Genomic DNA, 20,760 nt, shown 5'->3' on the forward strand with positions numbered 1-20,760 from the left:
TAAACGTCCAACGTCCAACACAAAAAAAATAATGGAAGCTTTCTGTCCTGTTTAATATGTATCACTATCACACCTTCCACTGTCCTGGTATTCCATGGGACTCTGGGATATGTGATGAAATATGAAGACACGATGCTTCTTTTGCTCAATGTCAGCAACAGTCCTGCAGGCCTTCAGTGAGGCCTTCCCTTGTGGCCTTTCTTTCAGTGTCAATATCAGTCTGTGCTACTGATTCAGGAACTGGGCCGGCATGCATCAAACATCAAACGAGTGATGATCTGAGACCCGTTCGCACCTTTTACATGTAAGATATGTGTTTCTGAAACCTCACCGCTCCCGAATCAGTAGTCCTTTTCTTACCTTCTTCATGCATGTAGCTGTCTTTTGCATCACGCCTTAACTTTAGCCATCTACAGTCTCAACTTTTTCCTCTCTCCTACTTCTCAATGAGGCCTGCTTCTTTGATCTTGGTGTAGAAGAATTTCTCCAGTAAGTTGGCGCACTTGTAGTACTCGCTCTCTGGAGGGTTGTATTCACGACAGTTGGTGAAGATGCGCTGCATGTCAGCCATGAACAACTTGCGTGTCGTGTAGTACCTGCTCTTCAGACGCTCACTCATTGTCTTAAGGTCTGCGAGGAGAAAATACAGAGTGTTACTGAGTAACAATTAGAAGTGAAAACCACTTAACCGTGCTAAATATGATACTTCAAAAGATCTACACTGAAACTGCTTAATCTAAAATCCAAAATACAAGGGCAAACTATTTTTTGAATGGATTGAAAAATGTTGAACATGGTACACAAATACTGTAGAAAGGTTAAGCATTTCTGCTTATGGAGACCATCCTACAGCCAGAGGTGACATCTTTAATCACAGCAGGCAGCTGCAATGTGTCCTTGAACCTTAACCGCAATGTCTTACTGCCCAGAAGTATTTTTTTATCATTCATTATTGTATAATAATAATAAAGTTGGGCTATTGGTAAGTGTGTTCCTCTTATCAGATATATATAGGCCTACTGTATATACATGTATACATACCCATGGGGAAGCGAATGACTTGGTAGTACCCAGGAGCCTCTGTTTTCTTCACTGGCTCCATAAAAGGCCAGGCATTCTGGTGGCTCTGGGACATAAAATATATAAATATAGTGTGTTAATGTGTTAAAGGAACACTGCATGTGTGTGTTTGTCTGTCTCTCACCTTCACATGTTGGAGGATGGTTTTTAGAGTGCTGTACAATTGATCTGGGTCCTTTAGTTCCTTCCTTAAGTACAATAAGTAAAAGTTATGCATTAGTCAGGTCATTAGGTGAAGTAATGGAAAAGCTCAGTTCAAACCTTATACAATACAGTGACACTTACCCTTTACCCACTGGCTTCCAACCAGTTTCACCTGTTGATGTAAAGAAAGTAAAATTCATCTCATATATCATAATAAAGACCTCCATAAACGTTAAAAAGAATACTTCACTTTCAAAATGACCATTTGCACATCAACTACTCGCTGTGTGTTACATTAAATTTGTTGAAGGAACTTTGTTTTTCTTCTGCATGCCTACACAGTGAACAGTCCGAAAAAAGGTGAACGCTCTTATTATTTGAAGGTATAAGGGTCTGCATTTAAAAACGGGCAAAACTGTTTTAAAACATCTGTTTACAAATTCTTACACAACTCATGCAACTCTAGTTTCTGTAATCGTGTGTGCTAAATACAAAACACATGCTTTTTCACCAAAACGATTTCAAAACACAAACAGTCTTAATGTACGGATGGGTAGTATGCCTGGGCAAGCATAATAATAATAATAATAATAATAATAATAATAATAAATTTCATTTATAGAGCGCTTTTCACAATACTCAAAGACGGTTGAGCTAAAAAGACCCCACATGCCCAGGCATGCTACTCGTGGGTGGAAGTTTTATATTGCAACATTTTAGTAAAAATGCATGTTTTTGGGAACCGCTAACAATATGACTGGACAAATGACACCTCTATGATACTGCAGGAGAGTGTGAAAGTTTGTGAACTGATGTTTTGATACAGTTTTGCTTTTGTTCAATGTGGTACTCAATGACTTCAATTCATGAAGAATGTTCACCTTTTTTTGGATTCTTCAAAAAAAGGTGAACTTGAAAAAATTTGACGCAACATGTACTTGATAAACAAACAAGTCATTTTGCAAGTGAAGCATTCCTATTGTGTTATTGGACACAAGAAGAGAAATATAAACTGCTGTAAATACAATATTGTAGGTAATTTACGTATGCCAGGAATGCTCTCAATGGGAATCTGCCGAACTCCTTCCTTAAAACAGGAAAGCCCCGGATAGACTTTTCTGATCTGAGCCTGCTTCCTCTCTATTAGCTTCTTGATGATCTGAGGGAGACAAACAAGATTAAAAGATAGTAATTGCAGGAACAAAAATAGAAAAGGAGGCATATAAAACTAGGTGTGCTGTACGGCAGTGTGCAATTTTTTTGCTGCATTACGTTATTTTGCATTTTCTTAACAGCAGATGTATGTGTCAAAGAAAATAAAATGTAGTTGATCTTAAACTTGTTTTAAATGCAAAGACACACACCTCCTTTTGCTTCTTGATAATGACAGAAAACTCAGTGTAGGGAATGCTGGGGTTGAGTTCACAGCCCATGAGCGTGGCTCCTTCATAGTCCTTGATGTAACCAACATATTTGGCCTTGGGAACCTTGATGTCTTTTGAGAAACCCTAGGAGGGAGAAAATTACTGTATTTTTGCAGTTGTACATACACTGTATTATCTGAGCCCATTAAAAAAACATGACCCATCTCATTTTTTTAAATTATGAAACCTCAAGACCAAAACAGGAAAAGTAAACGTGATATGCAATACTAATGTTGCCTTGTGGTGGTAATTCTACTTGTATAAATGTGTGTCAGAAGCATGAAACAGGGCTGAGTACAGCAGAATCAGCAATTGCAAAAATCATTACAATAACATAAAACAAGCTGATTTACACTAGAAACACTTGAAATTGTCTTTTGTATTTGCAAGTAATGTAAAGGGTTTTTTATATTCACGGTTAAGAGGTTCAGAAGAGGAAGAATATAACGTCATGTGACCAGAGTAACCATAGCATGAAAAGCATTTTCCAGTACACTTTAATGGACATAACATGTTACCTGTTTCTTGAAGTAGCCAATGGCATACTCATCAGCATAAGTGAGGAAGTTGAGGATTTCATGCTTTATGTGATATTCCTTCAGGTGGTTCATTAAATGGGTGCCATAACCCTACAACAATGACACAGCCAAAAAAGTTAATGGTCAAAACTGACCATTCAGATAGCATGAATTCACCAAGCTGACAAACAGGAAGCGCTCTCACCTTGACCTGTTCATTGGAGGTGACGGCACAAAAGACAATCTCCGTAAAGCCCTGCGATGGAAACATTCGAAAGCAGATCCCTCCTATCACACGGCCATCTTTGATCAGTGACAGCGTCTTGTGCTTCCTGTTAAAATACAGAAATGAATGCACCGCTACTACATTTCTTTAGATATGAGAAGGTTGCACTTACGGATCAAAGACCAGTCGTGTGATGTACTCCTTGGGCATTCGGGGCAGCTGGTGAGAAAACACATTCTGGAGGCCAACAAGCCACATCAAGATCCTCTTATTGGGCTTCTGGTTTAGGGAGTTACCAATAACATGGAACTCAATCACCCCCCTGCGCTCCTCTAGACGGGCAGCTTCATCACGTGCAGAGTGAGCTGACAGCAGACTGGTCTGCACAAGAAATTAGGTAAAAAATAATTATGATCAACTTTATTTCTATCATCACTGTCCATATCAGAGGTCATGATATACATTGTCATTTAAACTTTGAACACATTACTACATAGCACTCACTGCACACCATTATTATTACTGAGATGATCTTGGTTCTTAGAAGTTGCCAGGAGAAATATATTAAAATATATTCAAACATATATGTGTTTTCTTTTTCTTTTTATCTGTTACGTTTCTTGCCAAAAGAAGAAAATTATATTCTCTACAAACTTGATAAGACTTTCACAAACATACTTTGGGCATACAAATAATTATTCAAAAGCAGTTCTGCCTTTTAAGCTATTGAGCTCCTAATTTTGCGCAAAATTTTAATTTTGTGCACTTTTGGCCAACCTGTCAAGTTCCAGTTTCAATCCATGTCTGTCCAGACTCACGTGATATATGCAGTGAAGACTGAACAGGAATTTTATAAAGGTAAAGGTATTGAGTGTATTTATTGTAAAATTTGAATGCTTTACACCCATCTTCAACCCTGCAGCACAAATCTATACAAACAGCACAGTTTCAAGGTGGACACTCAAGATTGGTGTCACCAGTTAAGTATCTGACCAAATGTCTCCGCTTTGTTCCTGAGTTATGATGCTGAATAATGGACAGAAAAATGTTTTTTGCAGATCATTATGATGTGTGAAGCTTGCCTTTGAGCTTTTGGAAATAAAATGTCATCACGTTTGACATCTGTGTCAAATTTTGTCATAAATAGCATTTAAATTCTTGAGTTAGGGCAAAAAAAAGTTTTGTGAGGTCACAATGACCTTGACCTTTGACCACCAAATTCTTATTAGAGCTTCCTTGAGTACAGGTGGATGTTTGCTACAAGAGCAACTTTAAAATGTGAACACCGAAAATCTAATCGGTTCGTCGAAGAGTCCAAGTGGACAATTGTTCCACATTTGAAGAAATTCCCTTAAAATGTTTCTGAGATATCATGTTTATGAGGAGGGGACAGACAGACAAATGAATAACTCATAACATAATGCCTACAGTCATGACTGTTGCTGGCACAAAGGTATAAAAATCAATGCTTTCTTTACCAAACTCTAACTTAAATCCAATGGGAAGCCGTTACCTCTGGAATGGCGGCAGGGTCGGTGATTGTTGCCATGACTTCATTGATGAGCTCCATGGGGATGTCACCCACCACCCTGGGTCTCTTGTTTTCCTCATGGGGGAGAGGCTCTGACGGTTTACGCTTTTCTCCAACTGTGACAATGCATGGACGTAGAGTAAGGCACTCATTCTTATTGCATGTCTCTTTTTTTTAACCTTCTCAGCAGTTGGGAAGTTTAGCTAAATTCAAACAAGAAGCTACCAAGCTAATTACAATTAGCTTACTATGGGTTAATCTAATTGTTGCCTATGTGTGATGGCAAAACTGCCTTACTTTCATTTTGTCAAGAGCAGGTCTGAGGCGGTTTTCACTTCTGTTTATTGATGCAGTTTTAAGGCGGAAATTCAAACAAGTATTTGAGGAAATGTGTTAGCTGCACCTTTGGGATTGTGGCAACTGAATTAAAGTAAAGAGATGGAGACTATAACTGGGTTCCTAAATCTTAAGGAAAGTTACATTTAAGACTTTTTGAGACTTTTTCTAATGCCATGTGGAATGCAATTTAAGAAAACTTTTTACAATACCCCAAATTACAGAGAAAAATAAAACAAGAACTTGGGTTAGTGACTGTTTTTCACAAATGTTTACGTCCACATACAACATGACTTTTTAGGTCAAGTTAAAAAGTTAAATGATCTACGTCAAAGGATGAAAAATGTTATAACATTTTAGAGCAGAACATTCTTTGTAAAAAAAGCTTCTTCACTTTTTATTTGATTGGATGTTGTAGATTGATATAAACGTTGTTGGTTCCTCTATCCAGATCTGTGTAACGTTAAAAAAAAGTGATTCTTAATGTCCTTCTTCCAATGTCTTAGCATTTTTAAAACTTTTGAAGAATCCTAATTAAAGCCTTATTTATATATTAATGAATTAGGTGTATATGCCACAATAACACATAAGCATGTTTCAAATGTAAAACACAAGGCTAACGTTCCCCTAGTGCTCACCTTTTACTCTCAAATGTTATGTAAGATTGTGGGATGATTGCAAACTTATGAGAAATAACAGATTTGACTGTAATACCTGGGTTTGGCTCCAGTACTGAAGCCGTTTTCCTGGCAGGACTGACACTGCCGCAGGTGGATGGATCCACTGACACAGGGCTGGTGCTGTAGTACAATGGCCTGGCCACAGGGGGCGCACTGATAACTACAGACAGGACATTAATACTATAAGTGCATGTTTATTATCATATTCTTAAGTGGCATTTTTTAACTTGGTCTAAAGGGTGTGTCTTTAAGGGTGTGCTGCTGTGGTGTCTGTGAGGGTGTGTGTTACCTGTGTGAATAGGTATCTGCCCTCCTGACGCTCCTGCCAAGAAGTCTTGGCTCCAGATCGGAGAGCTATGGCTGTACACCTCCTCCTCCAGCATAGACAGGAACCTGAGCCAAACACAACAAAGCAACCACAACTTTACTGTATTAGAAAAGGCAGTCAAGCGTGCACATGCATTTGGATACTGAGAATGTGCATGTGTGTGGTGCCTCTGCTGCGTGAATAATGATATGCTGCATATATAATTACATTTGTGGTATATTCCTTTGTATGCAATCTCAGAGTTTCTATACGTTTCTTACTTGGGGAAGTGTGTGAGAATGAGTGTGCGTTTCTCAGGTGGTAGCTTGTCCTTTTCCTGTCTGGCCTGCTCCAGCAGTTGTTTCCTCATCACAGTGAAGACCGAACGCAACAGCGTCCGGCCGAAGATCTGAGTGGTCTCGTACCGGGGTAGACTGTCGCAGAACTGAGGCACATTGCAGTAGCAGAGCCATCTGTAAGGAGAACAGCACAGACATATTTATGACTGTAAACAGGTGTGATGCATGTTAACAGGATATTTAGCAGTGCTGCTACCTAGTGTAGTTGGCTTTGTATCCAGCTGCATCATCATTGGGAACTCTCTGGCGTCTCTGGGAGGGCGTCTCCAGCTGCCAGTAGTTGATCTGGTTGAGAAACATCTTGGCCAGCTCCATAATGGTTTGACGTTCCTTAGATGGCAGGTGGCTGAATTTGTACTGGACAAAATTGTTCACCCCCTGTTTGGAAAGAAGAAAATAATAAAAAGGAACGCAGAGAAATTGAATTTGTGTTGAATAGGGTTGCTTTTGCATCGCAGTTGATGCACATATGTGCGGTTACCTGCTCAATGCTGGGTTTTTCAAATGGAGGACTCTCCTGTGCTTCTAACATTGGTTTACCCATCTGCAGGATGGATTTCCTCAGCAGCTGAAAAATAAGCAGAAAACGAGAATATTCACTTGTAAACAATACCAACTGTAACTTCTTGTGTTTGTATATTTTGATCGTGAAAGCAGAGTCTTACTTTGAAGAGGGAAAAGTAGACCTGTTTAGTGTCAGCGTCCTCCTCTTTGTGAACACATGTGTAGAGATACTCCACATCCAAGACTATGCCTAAAAGTCTGTTCATTTCCTCTTCAGAGACATTTTCTAGATGGGTCACATGATCACCTAGAAATAAAAGAATTAGCCTTAAAATGGTCTAAGTTATTTATTCAACAGTATATATATATCATACAAAATAAGAAATGCTATAGTGCAGTAGTGCAGGCTCTCATCTCTGAAATAAACCCAAAACAAAGGAAAACACTGATTTTGAGTTAAGCATTTTTGCAAAGATGAGAGGGTTTTTTCTGCTTTTTTATTGCAAGGTACAGGATGACATACTACACCTTCACATATATTCTTTGCTATGAAGGGCAACCACGCACTGCCATCTGAAATAATCATTAGCAAATGAAATTATAAATAACCTTAACAAATTGGTTTTATAAATACTACTGGTTCTAGTATTACAGCATACTCCAGTTCTGCATGAGGTCGTGCAAGCACTTTCAAATGCAATAAAAAGTGGAAAACTAGAATGAAATATAAATGTTATGTTGGCTATATATTACTATTGATTGATACAGTTTATGTAAAGTGTTGGTGTGTCATTGAAAAAATGTCATTAAAAAGTTAAGTAAAAGGTCATACTATAGTATGTCATAAAAAGGCCATTAAAATGCCATTGTACAGAGAAAAAAATAAATAAAAAGGCCAGTATGTGCACTTTTCTGGCTGGCTTCCTAAAATGGCTGCCAGCCCTGTCCCATAATCTGTCACACTGAATAATATTATCCACTGTAGTCTTTCCGAGATTTGTCAACATACCCAAAGTGTGAGAGCAGCTCCGGCAGGGCTCCTGCAGGTTGACTGTGCCGGACTGCTGGTCAGTTCGTGGGGGTGTGGGAGGGGGGTTCTGACTTTTCCAGCCGTTGCATTTACAGGCTCCCTCTGCCTAGAAAAAACAGTTGAAATTAGTAAAAGCAGGAATACAAATAACGTAAAGCCACTTTTAGATTCATGAAATAGCTATTATAGTCACTAGCAATAAAGTAATGCAGGTGTTATTGATTTTTTTCAGGAACAACAGCCATTGATGAATTGTCTAACACTAGATTTATGCATTGAATGTAAAGTTGTTGCTTCATGACTAATTGGTGGAGATGCTGTCAGCCGCTTGCATAATTTATCTGCTTTTTAATCTCACCACTGCCTAAAAGTAAAGAGTATATTATGGGCACTGAGCATTTCCCCTCATAATGTACATGCTATTTTAATACCCAATAAATGGACCATGACAGCGCACATAAACGGTAAAACTTGTCAATATCGCTCATATTAATGAAGGTTTGTTATGACTGACTTTGCACAGAATGAGGAGGTGGGGTGAGGAGGCCTGTCAGCGTCAGCTGGAGCTGTCGCACTGAGCATGCGCTTTGAAACAACAACAAACTCCGCCCCCCCAGCAGCTGTCACCCTGTCAAAACAAAGACCCCGTCCCTCTCTGCAGATGATATACTGCATAAAACCAATAAAATCCTTTCAATTTTACACTGTGCGTTGACAGACGGCACGGGGACACTGTATTATCTCCCGTGGAAAGCCTCAGAGCCCGCACGGGCACACGCTGGGATGCAGCCGTTGTGCTCACAGCCAGCTACTCCCAAGTCTCAGCGCCAAGCCAATGTTTACGTTCACCGACCCCCCACCTAGACAGAAACATAGTAACACTGTACATACAGCGGGCAGCTTGCAGCTGGAACCCCCTGCTTAAGTCCTGCAACAATAACGTTTTCATTATCTCGATTATTGATATCGCTTTTTCAGTAATTGGTCCGTGCATGTAAAATGAAAAAAAAAAAAAATGAAGTGCGGCAATGGCTTCCTTTGCTGCGCTTGCATTTTGTAAACTATTGCAACCAAGCCCAGGAAATACGATTAATTAAGAATAAATCTTTTAACCCGCTGAGCTTAAACAGTCAGACATCTGCAGATAAAGCATACTTTGCAGGATGAATACACTCCGAGTTTTTCCAGTTTCTTCGGCCGAGGTGAGGAGCGGAGTTGCGCCTTCTTCACGGCGATACGTGCGGATCCTCCAGCGGCGCCGGAGCCCTCCGTCCCCCCGGCTCCAGGAGCGGCCGGAACCAGGCCCGCAGCCCCGATGGCCGGAGAACCTTGCTGAATCCCAGCGCTGTCGGCCATGATTCACACGGAACCCCGACGGGACTCCCGGCCCGGGAAATATTCGCTCAGCCGTCCGCTCTACTCCACCAGCCGAGGATCAGACATGGCGCTCATCCTTATTTTCAATTTGTCACTGTAGGCCCATTTTCCTCCGCTAGGGGACTCAGATGGGATAGGCCAAATCCACTACAATTCAGAGAGGAGAGGTCACAAAATGCAATCATTTGTAGCAAAATTTCAAGGTCAAATAATAGGAGAAGTGTGGCTTACCATGCGGAGCCATATCCGAGCACACGGTGGCTAGAGAATCATAGTAATAATTTCATGCAACATAAAGGAAAAAGTGGAATTAATACCAATACCCAATAATTTAAAACCTATATTACATGTCATTTAAAAACAAAGAAATACAAAACATCTGTTCATAGAAGAACATTTTTTAACACCTGAGGGAAAATAACATGACATCTAATCAAATTTACAAAATAATTACAGAAAAAATGTCGGGTTAAAGGTCAGCGATGACCTAGAAATTTAAAAAATAGAAAAAAATCTTTCATCAATTCAGCTTGACAGGTAGGGGTGGGGTAAAGTAAATCAGCAAGTCATTAACTATAAACATGAAGAAAGGCATCTAATCAAATCTACAAAATTATTGCAGAAAATCTGTCAGGTAATAGGTCAGGGACAACTTAGAATAAAAAAGGAGGTGGGGTAGAGAGTAAAACTGCAAGTCATGGCCTATAAACATAAAAAAAGGTTAATAAGAAAAACTCTGAGGCCCATGCACACACACAGATCTGATTACAATAATAAATAATCAAATTTATCTCAGTATTTATTTGGTCATTACATAACAGTACTGTAAAATGCTTGCATTTAAATGTTTTCGGCTGCAATTAAGTGTTCACTGCAAAAAAACAAAAAACAACAAAAAAAACAAAAACAATTTACATCCTGATTATGTGTTAATTCATTTATTTATGAATCACCATCTTGCCAGCTGATAGTTGTTACACTGTTCCTACAATATCGTCACAAGGTTACCGAGATGTTATGGAGGGGCAGACAATCCAATAATCAAACTGTTTTATATTGTTTCTGACTCCTCTGGAGCTTTAACAACCAGCATCTCTGGAAGTTTGGGTCTACTTATAGGGAGGAGTACTAGACATGTAGCCTGATACCACTAAAAAAAGAATTAGTGAAATGCAAGAAGGAGATAATGTTAAAAAATAGAAACCAAAATGTTTGGATATTAATTTTTTCTTTTGAGAAAAAGGTACAAGACAGACGACTAAATAAATGCAATTTCGTTTTTTTGTTAATAACACTACGTACATTTATAAAGACCACCACTGATTATAATTTAACCATTTGTGTGGGAAAAAAGGAACAGCAACAAAACTCCAAACCCAGATTGTAGCTGTTTTTTTCTGCTAACTGTACAGTTTTTTATGATTATCTAGACAACTCCCTAGCAAGCATTAGTCCTGTCACTGGTAAATCGAAAAAAGGTAGACTACACCGCAACACCCTATTTACAGTATATTATTTATATATTTATATATATATATTTATATCACACTGGCTGTAATTATGACAAGATATATTCATGAGCATCATTAGTGCAAGGCATGAGTAAGACCTGTAAAAAGTTATTGATCACATGTATGTATATGTGTGTGTGTGCATGTGGTGCTGTATGTAACAAAGAATGGGACGGGAAAAAAAGAGTGTGCTCAACATAGGTGAGGTGTAACAGGCTATGTGTGTGTGTGCTTATGTACAAGAATGCTTAGGTCTGAAAGAGGAAAGAAGTCAATGTAATGTGTGTGTTTATGTGCAAATGTGTCCAAACACACACACAAACACAAACACACACACACACACACACACACACACACAAATGGGCACGTGTGAGTGAGTCTATGGATAAAATCTGTCATCAGCCAGCCAGCCCAGGCCCAGTTTGTACACGCTGACACACGGCTGTGTCTAAAGCACTTCCTAAACAAGAAAGGATGACAATTATGATTTAAAGGTGATTATGAAGCAGCCTCACATATTGCAACTCCCGTCTCACTACCATCACCTTTTTTTTTTCTTTTTTTTGCCAGGTGCAAACCCAGCAGCGGTCCAGCAACATTAACACAATGGAAATTTGCAAAACCATCCAAAGACAGAAACCAAAAGACCCAAGTATAACCACAAAGGGATGGTCTACACAAGATTTATAAAAAAGGACACTGCATCAGGAGATGGGAAGGTGGTGACACTGATGTGTACCTCAGAGGCCCCTGTGCCTTGTTGTGGAGAAAGCAGGTGGAACAAGGGGTTTGCTGTGCCGCACTCGTCCTTGCAGACACTCAAGTCACAGAGTAAATACTGTGAAACATTGCACAATGCCACTAGGGACAGCTAGAAGCAGGCATGGCCCCTAAATGGAGCCTTTGGGTGGTAGAAGAGAATGTACACTAGTGCTACTTTGGGTTTAGTGGGGGAAAGGACATGGACAGTGTGGGCAGGCAGAGGGAACCAGAGAGAGAAACTAGAAGGACTAAAGTCCATGAATGGGTTTTAAACATAAAAGGGTCCAAAAGATGAGAAAGGTGGAGCTTAGGGTTCCTGTCTTTCTCTCTCCACCCTCCGCCTTTCTCCTTTCTCAGATTCACAAGAATACACTCCTCCTCTCAAATAGACATTTTTCTGTGCTACTGCAGACAAAAGGTTTTTGTTTTTCTATCTTAGGCCATGTAAGTATACAGGTTTGTGCATCCATAATTTTGACAAAATTATAGCAAACAAGAAGTAACAAAATTATCAAAAAAAGAACAAAAACAGAAGACTGGTATTAGAAATGCAGTAGTAAAGTCTTAAGGTATCCCAGAAAAGGGAAGTAACCACTTCCTCTAAATGAAGCTCATATCTACACGTTTGGAAGGAACATGATGGAAGGCAGGGTGCCCTATTGTCTGCTATCATTAATCTAACAGTAACAACTGATAGATGTAACAAGCCGGATGGCAGAAAGTAGGAAAGAACGATTAAGAGGCTTAACCAGGTAGCAGGAGAACCAAGATGGGGGAAAAGAGGTGGAGCCATGAGGAGAGATGGCATTGACTTTGTTACTGCAAAAAGAGGGGAGTGGGGGGCACAGGGCATCTTTTCTTGTTTTGCAGATCGGAGAATTGGAGAGAAGAGTACAACACATTGCATTAGTAACTGCGGTGGCATTCAGGGCATCGGCCGCATTAGTTACTGCTTAACAGGTTGGTTGGAGGGAAAGCCGTCTTCACGTTAGTTACTGCAGCATGGAGCCTTGGCTGGCTGGGCAGCTTCTGTCAGGTCCACTCCTCGGTTCCGCCCACTGGTGGCTCCTGCAGCCTGTGGCTCGCTTTTCGGCAATCTCTTTGCTGAAGGAAAAAAAAAAACACGCTAAACAACAAAACAACAAAAGTATCCGCAACTTGTCATTTGCAGGGTGTAGAAGTTACCAATGTAATAGCTTCATGTAAATCATAATATATACCAGGAGGATTAATCAACTTGGCTCCAATATCTGTCTTTCTATCTATATACACTATCTGAAATACAATGGTAAAATCTATAAATGAAAAGTCAAGAGTTACCCACCAATAGCCATAAATATCTCATTCACATTCATAGATGTCTTGGCTGATGTCTCCATGAAAAGTAGGCTGTTGTCGTCTGCGTAGGACTGGGCATCCTGTCAACAAAACGTAAACGTCATGGTTTTCAATATGTCCTCACACATGCATGCATTCAGAGATAAAGATTTGAGACTACAAGTCTCGGCATTAAAGGCTAATAGAACTACTCACTTGTTGCTTTTGTAAATGTAGTAAACTTTGCAAAAAAAAGTTAACAAAAAAAGGTATAGTTACTACTGTGTAGTATTTGGAATTTTGGTATTGTTGTGTAAAGACAATTATAAAAAATCTGCACCATAACTATAAGAATGTAATTATTTACATTTTTTACATTTAATCACATATTTTTCCTTAAGCGTTTTTGCTTTTTTACCTAGACAATTTTCTATGGACATTTTCCCTTGTTTTTTCAAAAAATATATATTTTCTAACTCTACTATTGTCTGGCAATTTGTGTTTTTGAAAATAAATAAATAAATTGCCCCCATTTGCTCAGGGTTTTAAGCTTTAAATACTTGTGAAAGGCATCTGAAAGCAGCACAAGAAAAGTGATGTCGCTCCAGGTTTCAAAGGATTAATGCCTTTTTGTTATGTATTTGCTATTACATGCATTCTTTGTTAACAGGAACCAAAATAAATTGCCACTATACTATACATATTAAGCCCATCCCTACTTCTCCAATTATTAATACTGATTCTCCTTCGTCTTACATATTTACCCCGGCCATGGAGTGTAGTGGCAACTTAACAACAGTCCTTTTGATATTTTACATTATTCATGCTTTAACCAAATTATTAAACTTTGAAAGCCAGCATTGCAGTGAAGTGTCAGCTTTTCAACATAAAGCATTCACACCTGCAGTATCTCCAAAAATTGCATTCTCAAGTTTTGTTTTCCTTTTCCTCTTACTTTTAGTTTAATGCCATGTTGTTAATTATTCTTTAATATGTGTATTCCTTTTTTAAATTGTTGTCAAGGACCTAAAAAAATGACCACTATACTATACTATACTATACTATACTATACTATACTATACTATACTATACTGTACTTTATTATACTATACTATGGATGCAGTAACATAAAACAAACAGAAATATCTATGAGAAGCAGAGGATCAGTATTCCCAAGGAATGCAAAACTAAGACCGACTATCTATAAGACACTGTTTGTTTGTTTGTTTGTTTGTTTGTTTGCTCTGACCTGGAAGTCGACGGCTCTCTTGTTGGCTAGGTCAGCCTTGTTGCCTGACAGAGCAATGACTATATTAGGGCTAGCTTGTCTTTGCAGCTCCTTCACCCAGTTCTTTGCCCGTGCAAAGGACTCCTACAAATAGAAAAAGAACAGCGCAATCTGTCAGTATCTTCATGTGAAGACATCTCCTTCAAAATAAGACATGTTTTTAAAGGCCACTAGCTGTATTTGAACTATAACTTTTTGTACGCTTCTGAAGGAAGACTAACCTCATCTTGAGGGCATGATTGTGGGAAGACAACATCTGTAAAGCCTTAGGGGGGGACTAAAATTTTGGAAAATTGTATAAAGAACTTAGTCAGGGGTGGATGAACATGCCTCGTTTGTGATGTCGTAGACCACGATGGCAGCCTGCGCTCCTCTGTAATACATGGGTGCCAAACTGTGGTAACGCTCCTGACCTGCAGTGTCCCAGATTTCAAACTTCACTGTTGTGTCATCTAGACACACTGTCTGAGTGAGAAAGGCAGCTGAAAGGAAATAATAAGGTAAGGGGTGAGTCAGCATTAGATAATGAATATTTACACCAAAACAGTACTTTTGATAATGCTGTGCAAACAATACAGCTCATAAATATATGAAAACAAAGCAGCGTCACTTTTCCATGACGTGAGACAAACACATTGCAGAATTAAATTTCAGCCAAAGACGAAAAGAGACAGATGACAACTCAATACAAATGCTACTTTGTAAATGTGGCAGTGACCCTGACTACAAAATAAAACAATTAACTTCTCTAAATCCTTTTTTTTTTAATTTTAGAACTTTGAAAATGTTATTTTAAGGTGCTATTGTGACTATGGTTGTGACAATAACCACATGACCATAATTATTGTATTTTTTAACTCTATTGTTTTGTGAGTGCAAGTTACATGATTGCATATAGGGTGTGATATGACAAAATAAGCAGAGTAGTCATTGTTTGGTCATCATCACTATTTTTCTTCTATCCTACAGTCTGTTCAAGGGCTTCTAAAAAAACTTTTAAGTTGCTCTTCAGCTTCAGTGTGAGGAGAAGTCCATTATACACAAGGGGGATTTCTTTGGTGTGTGTCCATTTATTCTTAATTATTTCTAGGCTTGAAATAAGAACTTGTGAAATCTACAGACAACACTCAATTGAATATATAACACACAGACATTAAAAAGCATTAAGTAAACAGTTAGAGTTTGATTTTATATCAAACACAGTTGACAGAGCGAGAGAGATGTGGCTGCACTCAGGGAGAGGGAAAGGATAACAATGAAGATGTCTCGTGTCACTAAATGTTCAGTGTATGTTTCAGCCAACTGCCAAAAAACGCAATATATGTTGTTTTTCCAAAGTGGTAGGAACAATTATACCGTCACAGAAGCAGTTGTGACCATACCAAGGCACCCAACTGACACATGTCCTGAATCTCACTTAGCTGGATAACAACCTTCCGGCAGCTCATGACAAATAGCCTGTTTTGTTGAAATGAAACTCACCTCCTATCGTGCTCTCCTGGAATTCATGGAACTGACCCTTCACGAAACGAAGCACTAAGCTGGACTTTCCAACAGCCGACTCCCCCAACAGCACCAGCTTAAACTGACAGATCTTGTTCCCTGCGTTGGGTCCATTGGGTCTCGTAGCTCCTCCTCGATTGGCCATGACCTAGTCAGATCCCTCGGTGTCCTGTGGGCCAAACCTCACTATCAGGACTTCTGCTGTAAGAAGTGAGAGAAGAAATAGGTTTGCTGACTATCAACGTGCAATAAACATGCTTGTTTTTTTTACTTTGCTCAGACTAAACATGTCAAACCATATTTTCTTTCATTGGCTGAAATGTGATCCAACATTTTTTTAGAAACAGTGTAATTCTTGTCAACACAAAAAAATCAAGAGATGCCAAAATACTAACAGCAGCAGTGTACGAAGCTGACAATTTGTTTTGGAGCTGTAAACTGTTACTCAAAAAAGCTGCCTTTTTTCTTTGCTTTGATATGATGAGGGACTCTACACTGCTTAAAATAGAACAAAATATTTGGTTTCCGATATGACACACTCGTGAGAGAAATTCAGTATTACTATGTGCTATAAGTGGAAAAAATAAAACCTCATTTAGTGCAAGCAGTTACTGGTGATTTTAAGAAATAGGTAATACTCAAAGGCAATTAGAGGTAAAGGACTTGAATTGCCAAAGGGTGACATGTATAAAATGCATAAAAAAGCGCATGTTAAATAAGCTGTGTAATATACGCTTGGCCATGAACTTTTTACTGGCTTGTCTTAATGAACATGTGATACTGGGCATGACTACAATTCTAAAGGATATTGGGAAAACACTTTAACAAGATTAAACACAAATAAATATTAAATTAGTGTACATGTGCAATTTGCCAAATAAGAAGAACAAGCAGTCATTGCCTAATAAGATCATGCAACAAAAAAGAAAACTACCCAACACCAGGACCACTGTGTTAAAAACAAAGAAACTGATTAATTAAGAAACCATTACCAACATACATGCTAGAGCTAGACTGATAAATAGACTGCTAGAACTAACGGCAGTTCTTAATATGGGGGCTCTACTGAATGCACCTTCATATTTATTTATACGGAGTATCACAATGAACATGGGCCGCAGCATCTTTGTCGTTTGACACGCTCTCTATTCTGTTATCAACACATTTGAATATTGTCTGGGCCCACCTTTACTGACTGACAATGCTACTCAAAACATTTTGCCGGTACAGGAAAGTGATGAATTTCACAACACTACTTTCACATATCAAATTTAAGCTTGCCCAGTAGAATCACTTTACACTGTGCCCTTTACAAGTTTGGCAGAAGCCACTTTAAAAAAAAAAAGCAGGCTTCTGCACAACTTCCACAACAACACTGCAGTTTTTGTAAGATTCTTTTAGAAACCTTTTGCCAATGCAAAAATGGATGCATTCAAAAGCAGTAACTAAGTTTACGTTCAAATGATGCACTGAATAAATAAAAATGTTAACACAATTTCATTTATGATAAATTCATTTGTATATTCATCTGTAAAATTAATATTAAGTCATTTACATACAGTTCATTATCTCTATACTGAAAGCACTGGAAATATGGAAAGTCTGATGGTGTCATCGTTGACACAATTTTTCCATGTTTACAGAAACACATAGGCATCCCTTGCCTTTATGAATGTCATTATGAAAGAAGTAAAAAAAAAGCCCACCTCAACCACATACATAACATCAAGCAAAGGAGGCCTTGTCAAGAACCATAGCTGTTTCATGAGTTTTCATAAGAGTCTCATCCACCCACTCAGCTTCTGCGTCTTACAATTGCAAGAACCTCTGTATGGAAACCTGCCATGCATTCATGCCTTGCTTGGTAATGTATTTAGGACTGAACTGGTGACTACTTTGTGTACAACAGATGGCTGTTGTCAGGAGATAATCACAGTCTATGTCTGATTTTGCAAGGAGAATTTGACTCCTGATCTGTGGAATCTTATTTCTGACCACAAAAACACTATTATGGCTTTCACTGTGCACCCTTCACCAGCTCACTAAGCAAGGAGACAGGAATTGTGTTTAAAAACATATACAGATAACTTATATAGATATTAGATATGCCCTCTAATGCAATTGTACACAGTGGCTCTGGAAAAAAGAGCTTGCTTTGTGAAGCATATTAGTCATATATTAGCTCTCAGGTGTCCATGGCCTTTACAGTGTACAAGTTTGAGGCCACATCTTAAACCTGTAAGAGAAAAAACTTTACTTATGTAGCAATACCAAATGTTTTACTTTATTTATGATAAAAGGAGGGCTTTATTTTACAAAAAGCATTCTCACATTCACAAGTATTTATCTTAATGAGGAAAAAAAAGTATCTGGGAACGGGGAATAACACAGGACTCTTGATTTTAAAAAAAAGTTAAAATCAAAGCCCATGACAGTGATTAGTGAGATCATTCTTTTATCGACCAAATAATTGTCTTAAATTCGGGCAATCAGGAAGAAAAACAATATGCATAAGAAACTGCTGCGGAAAAAAACAGTAAAAGTGTTTACTCAGACTCAGGATAGGGACAGTCAACAAACGCTGCGCACTGCAATGCTCACAATATATGGATTTGTCTGTCTTTAGTTGACCGTAAAAACACTTGCTCACGTTAACTGTGGCCATGTATGTGTTTTGATTTTAGAGGGGGACGCCATTTTCCAAATTGTTTTTGTTGTCTAGCTAGTTAGCGTACTTGCTGTTAGCAATCCATAGCTTTTAACTGTCCAGTAACGTTAGCCTTCCTACCACTTTGAGAAAACCACATAAAAACGAAAGAGTCGGCTAATTAAGTTACATGTAACAAACACGATGGCTTAACAAGCTAACCGGTGCATTGCCACATATCAAACTGAAATGCTGTGCTGGCTGGCTAAAGTTATTAGATGGTGAGTAGCCAAACCCTCAATTAACAAACACCAACGTTAGCTTGTAGCACAGTTAGCATTCCACCCACTGACCTGATTCCACCCATTTAGCTGCTAGCCATCACACTCCGCTCCAAGACATTGCTAACCGCCTGCTAATAGCACCACGTCAATACAGAAGAGGAACAGCTGGGCTCGACAAGGCGTGACAAAGGCCTGTATTTCTGCATTCCCTTAGCTATCAAACATCACCGACATTAACCAGAGGCAGCTAGCGACAGCGCTAGCTAACGTTAGTCCCCGCTGAGCGTTAGCCAGTCAGCCAGCTGGAAACCACAACTTGTCGATTCATGTCAAGTACACTACCTGAGAGCCAGACGATGTTTTCAACTTTAGATACCACCGCTGGAGTATTTACACACGAAACCCGGGACACTGTGGTGGGGTGGTGTTGGGATACCGAGAAAATAATTTCAACAATCCCGTCACGTCTCCTCCTTTCTTTCTTCTCGCAACTTCCCCTTAGAACCAAAACACAAACAGGCTCTTCCGCCCTCCGTGCCACGTCACACAGCACGTCTACAGCCGCTCTGCAGCCGGTCTGCACCAGTGCCTGAAAACACACATCTCTGTAGATGGCGCTGGTCTGCACTACACAAACTGTCCAGCTGATACTCCTGAGGGTTAGATGTGCATCTTATCGACCAAAGTTAACATAACAGAGGAATACGTTATTTATTCAGAAAGATTTTGTCTCTATTTCCGTAATTACTGGTACAGCTTTTTAAAATGACCTAACCCTTTGATGTCCTCACTAACAAAACAAAACGCAATGTTTTTTTTCTTTGCATTTTATTTCCTACGGAGCCCCTAAAGCGATATGGAGGATAAAAAAGTAGATGGTAAAAAAAAAAAAGGATGGTGGAGAAAAATGATGGTGAAAAAAAATTGAAAAACATTTTTTTCCCACTATCAAATGTATTCCACCATCATTTTTTTCCACAATTTTTTTTTTTTTTACCACTATCATACATTTTTTTTAAGCTTCACTATCTTTACCACTGAGGACAAAGGACCATTTTTAGAGCATGTTTAAAAAAATGGACCCTTTCAAGATTTTTATTTTTTGTATGAAGTTACATAAATCTGGTCAGTAAGATCTCTGAATCCGTGACATGTCAAAAACGTATATGCCTTCCTTTAAAAAGCACAGCAAACAGACCCTCATGTCTGGAGTCGACACAGCAGCATCTAATGGATTTTGTTTTGCATAACATACCTGAATCGAACAGTATAATAGCTCATTTAAACTATTAATAATAACAATGCCCCATCATACATCCGCAAACTAGTTGTGAGCAGTTCAATCAAAACATGATTTTTCAATTTCAGACTGTTTTGTTGAATCCATTTTTTTTAGGCCTAAGGAAGTGAAGGTATTCAGTATTTCACAAGGGCAAAAATCAGATATTATTGCTGTCAGAAAATAAACAATAAATACTTTTGTGCAACACAATTATCCCAGCAAACAGGTAATGTTCCTGGAGCATTCCCCAAAAGTTCCTATTTGGATGGTTTGGGGTTGTTGTCTTTAAAGCAGCCTTAAGTTTTAAGAAGGTTCCCAAAAGGGTATTTACAGGAACATTTGGGGTTCTCAGAAGATTATTCTTATGAAATCTTTAATGAACCTCCTGGATGAAGGATGAAAAGCCTTTACATACCCTTCAGGAGAGTAGCCTGGAGGCTGTCCAAATGTTATTATATAAAACCTTCAGAGAACCTCTGGGTATCATTCCCTGAATGCTCCCAGACTGTTATATTCGTAAAGTGGAAGAAAAGAAACCGACACAGCATAGTATTGCAATATTTGCATGGCAATATGGTATCGATATACACATTTTTTCTTTTTAACTTAATTAATATTACAAATGCAAATTAAAGTTTTGGTACCCCACT

The 20,760-nt window shown here is 38.8% G+C and overlaps 2 protein-coding genes across 3 annotated transcripts; both read right to left on the reverse strand.

Annotated features, from left to right (window-relative positions):
- Positions 1-9,878, reverse strand: kat2b (K(lysine) acetyltransferase 2B). Its single transcript, XM_042506022.1, has 18 exons — positions 9,295-9,878; positions 8,119-8,245; positions 7,271-7,416; positions 7,087-7,173; positions 6,802-6,983; positions 6,528-6,719; positions 6,229-6,332; positions 5,974-6,099; positions 4,906-5,039; positions 3,565-3,773; positions 3,372-3,498; positions 3,167-3,277; positions 2,589-2,732; positions 2,269-2,383; positions 1,366-1,396; positions 1,205-1,268; positions 1,042-1,126; positions 1-630 (listed from the first exon to the last, which is right to left on the reverse strand). Exons 1-18 carry the CDS (start codon positions 9,493-9,495, stop codon positions 437-439), a joined length of 2,379 nt encoding a protein of 792 aa, XP_042361956.1. The 5' UTR covers positions 9,496-9,878; the 3' UTR covers positions 1-436.
- Positions 9,879-10,297: 419 nt separating this feature from the next.
- rab5aa (RAB5A, member RAS oncogene family, a) lies at positions 10,298-19,341 on the reverse strand. 2 transcript variants are annotated; one of them, XM_042506024.1, is made up of 6 exons: positions 19,171-19,341; positions 15,877-16,095; positions 14,725-14,876; positions 14,356-14,478; positions 13,114-13,207; positions 10,298-12,893 (listed from the first exon to the last, which is right to left on the reverse strand). In XM_042506024.1, the coding sequence occupies exons 2-6, from the start codon at positions 16,040-16,042 to the stop codon at positions 12,778-12,780; spliced, it is 651 nt and encodes a 216-aa protein (XP_042361958.1). In that variant the 5' UTR covers positions 16,043-16,095; positions 19,171-19,341; the 3' UTR covers positions 10,298-12,777. The 2 variants fall into 2 exon arrangements, with proteins under 2 accessions (XP_042361958.1, XP_042361957.1); XM_042506023.1 differs by having other exon boundaries at positions 15,877-16,098.
- Between the last annotated feature and the right edge of the window lie 1,419 nt (positions 19,342-20,760).

This window comes from Plectropomus leopardus, chromosome 18, assembly GCF_008729295.1.
Source record: "Plectropomus leopardus isolate mb chromosome 18, YSFRI_Pleo_2.0, whole genome shotgun sequence".
In the NCBI taxonomy this organism is placed as follows: Eukaryota; Metazoa; Chordata; class Actinopteri; order Perciformes; family Serranidae; genus Plectropomus; species Plectropomus leopardus.

Excerpts from the sequence above, each read along its gene's own strand:
- kat2b (XM_042506022.1), bottom strand. The coding sequence starts at position 9,495 with ATGGCCGACAGCGCTGGGATTCAGCAAGGTTCTCCGGCCATCGGGGCT. Across the intron at positions 7,174-7,270 it reads TCTACTTTTCCCTCTTCAAA|CTGCTGAGGAAATCCATCCT; the intron begins GTAAGACTCTGC and ends CTTATTTTTCAG. Across the intron at positions 3,278-3,371 it reads CCTCCAATGAACAGGTCAAG|GGTTATGGCACCCATTTAAT; the intron begins GTGAGAGCGCTT and ends TCATTGTTGTAG.
- rab5aa (XM_042506024.1), bottom strand. The coding sequence starts at position 16,042 with ATGGCCAATCGAGGAGGAGCTACGAGACCCAATGGACCCAACGCAGGG. Across the intron at positions 14,877-15,876 it reads CCAGGAGAGCACGATAGGAG|CTGCCTTTCTCACTCAGACA; the intron begins GTGAGTTTCATT and ends ATTTCCTTTCAG. Across the intron at positions 14,479-14,724 it reads TCTACGACATCACAAACGAG|GAGTCCTTTGCACGGGCAAA; the intron begins GCATGTTCATCC and ends TTCTATTTGTAG.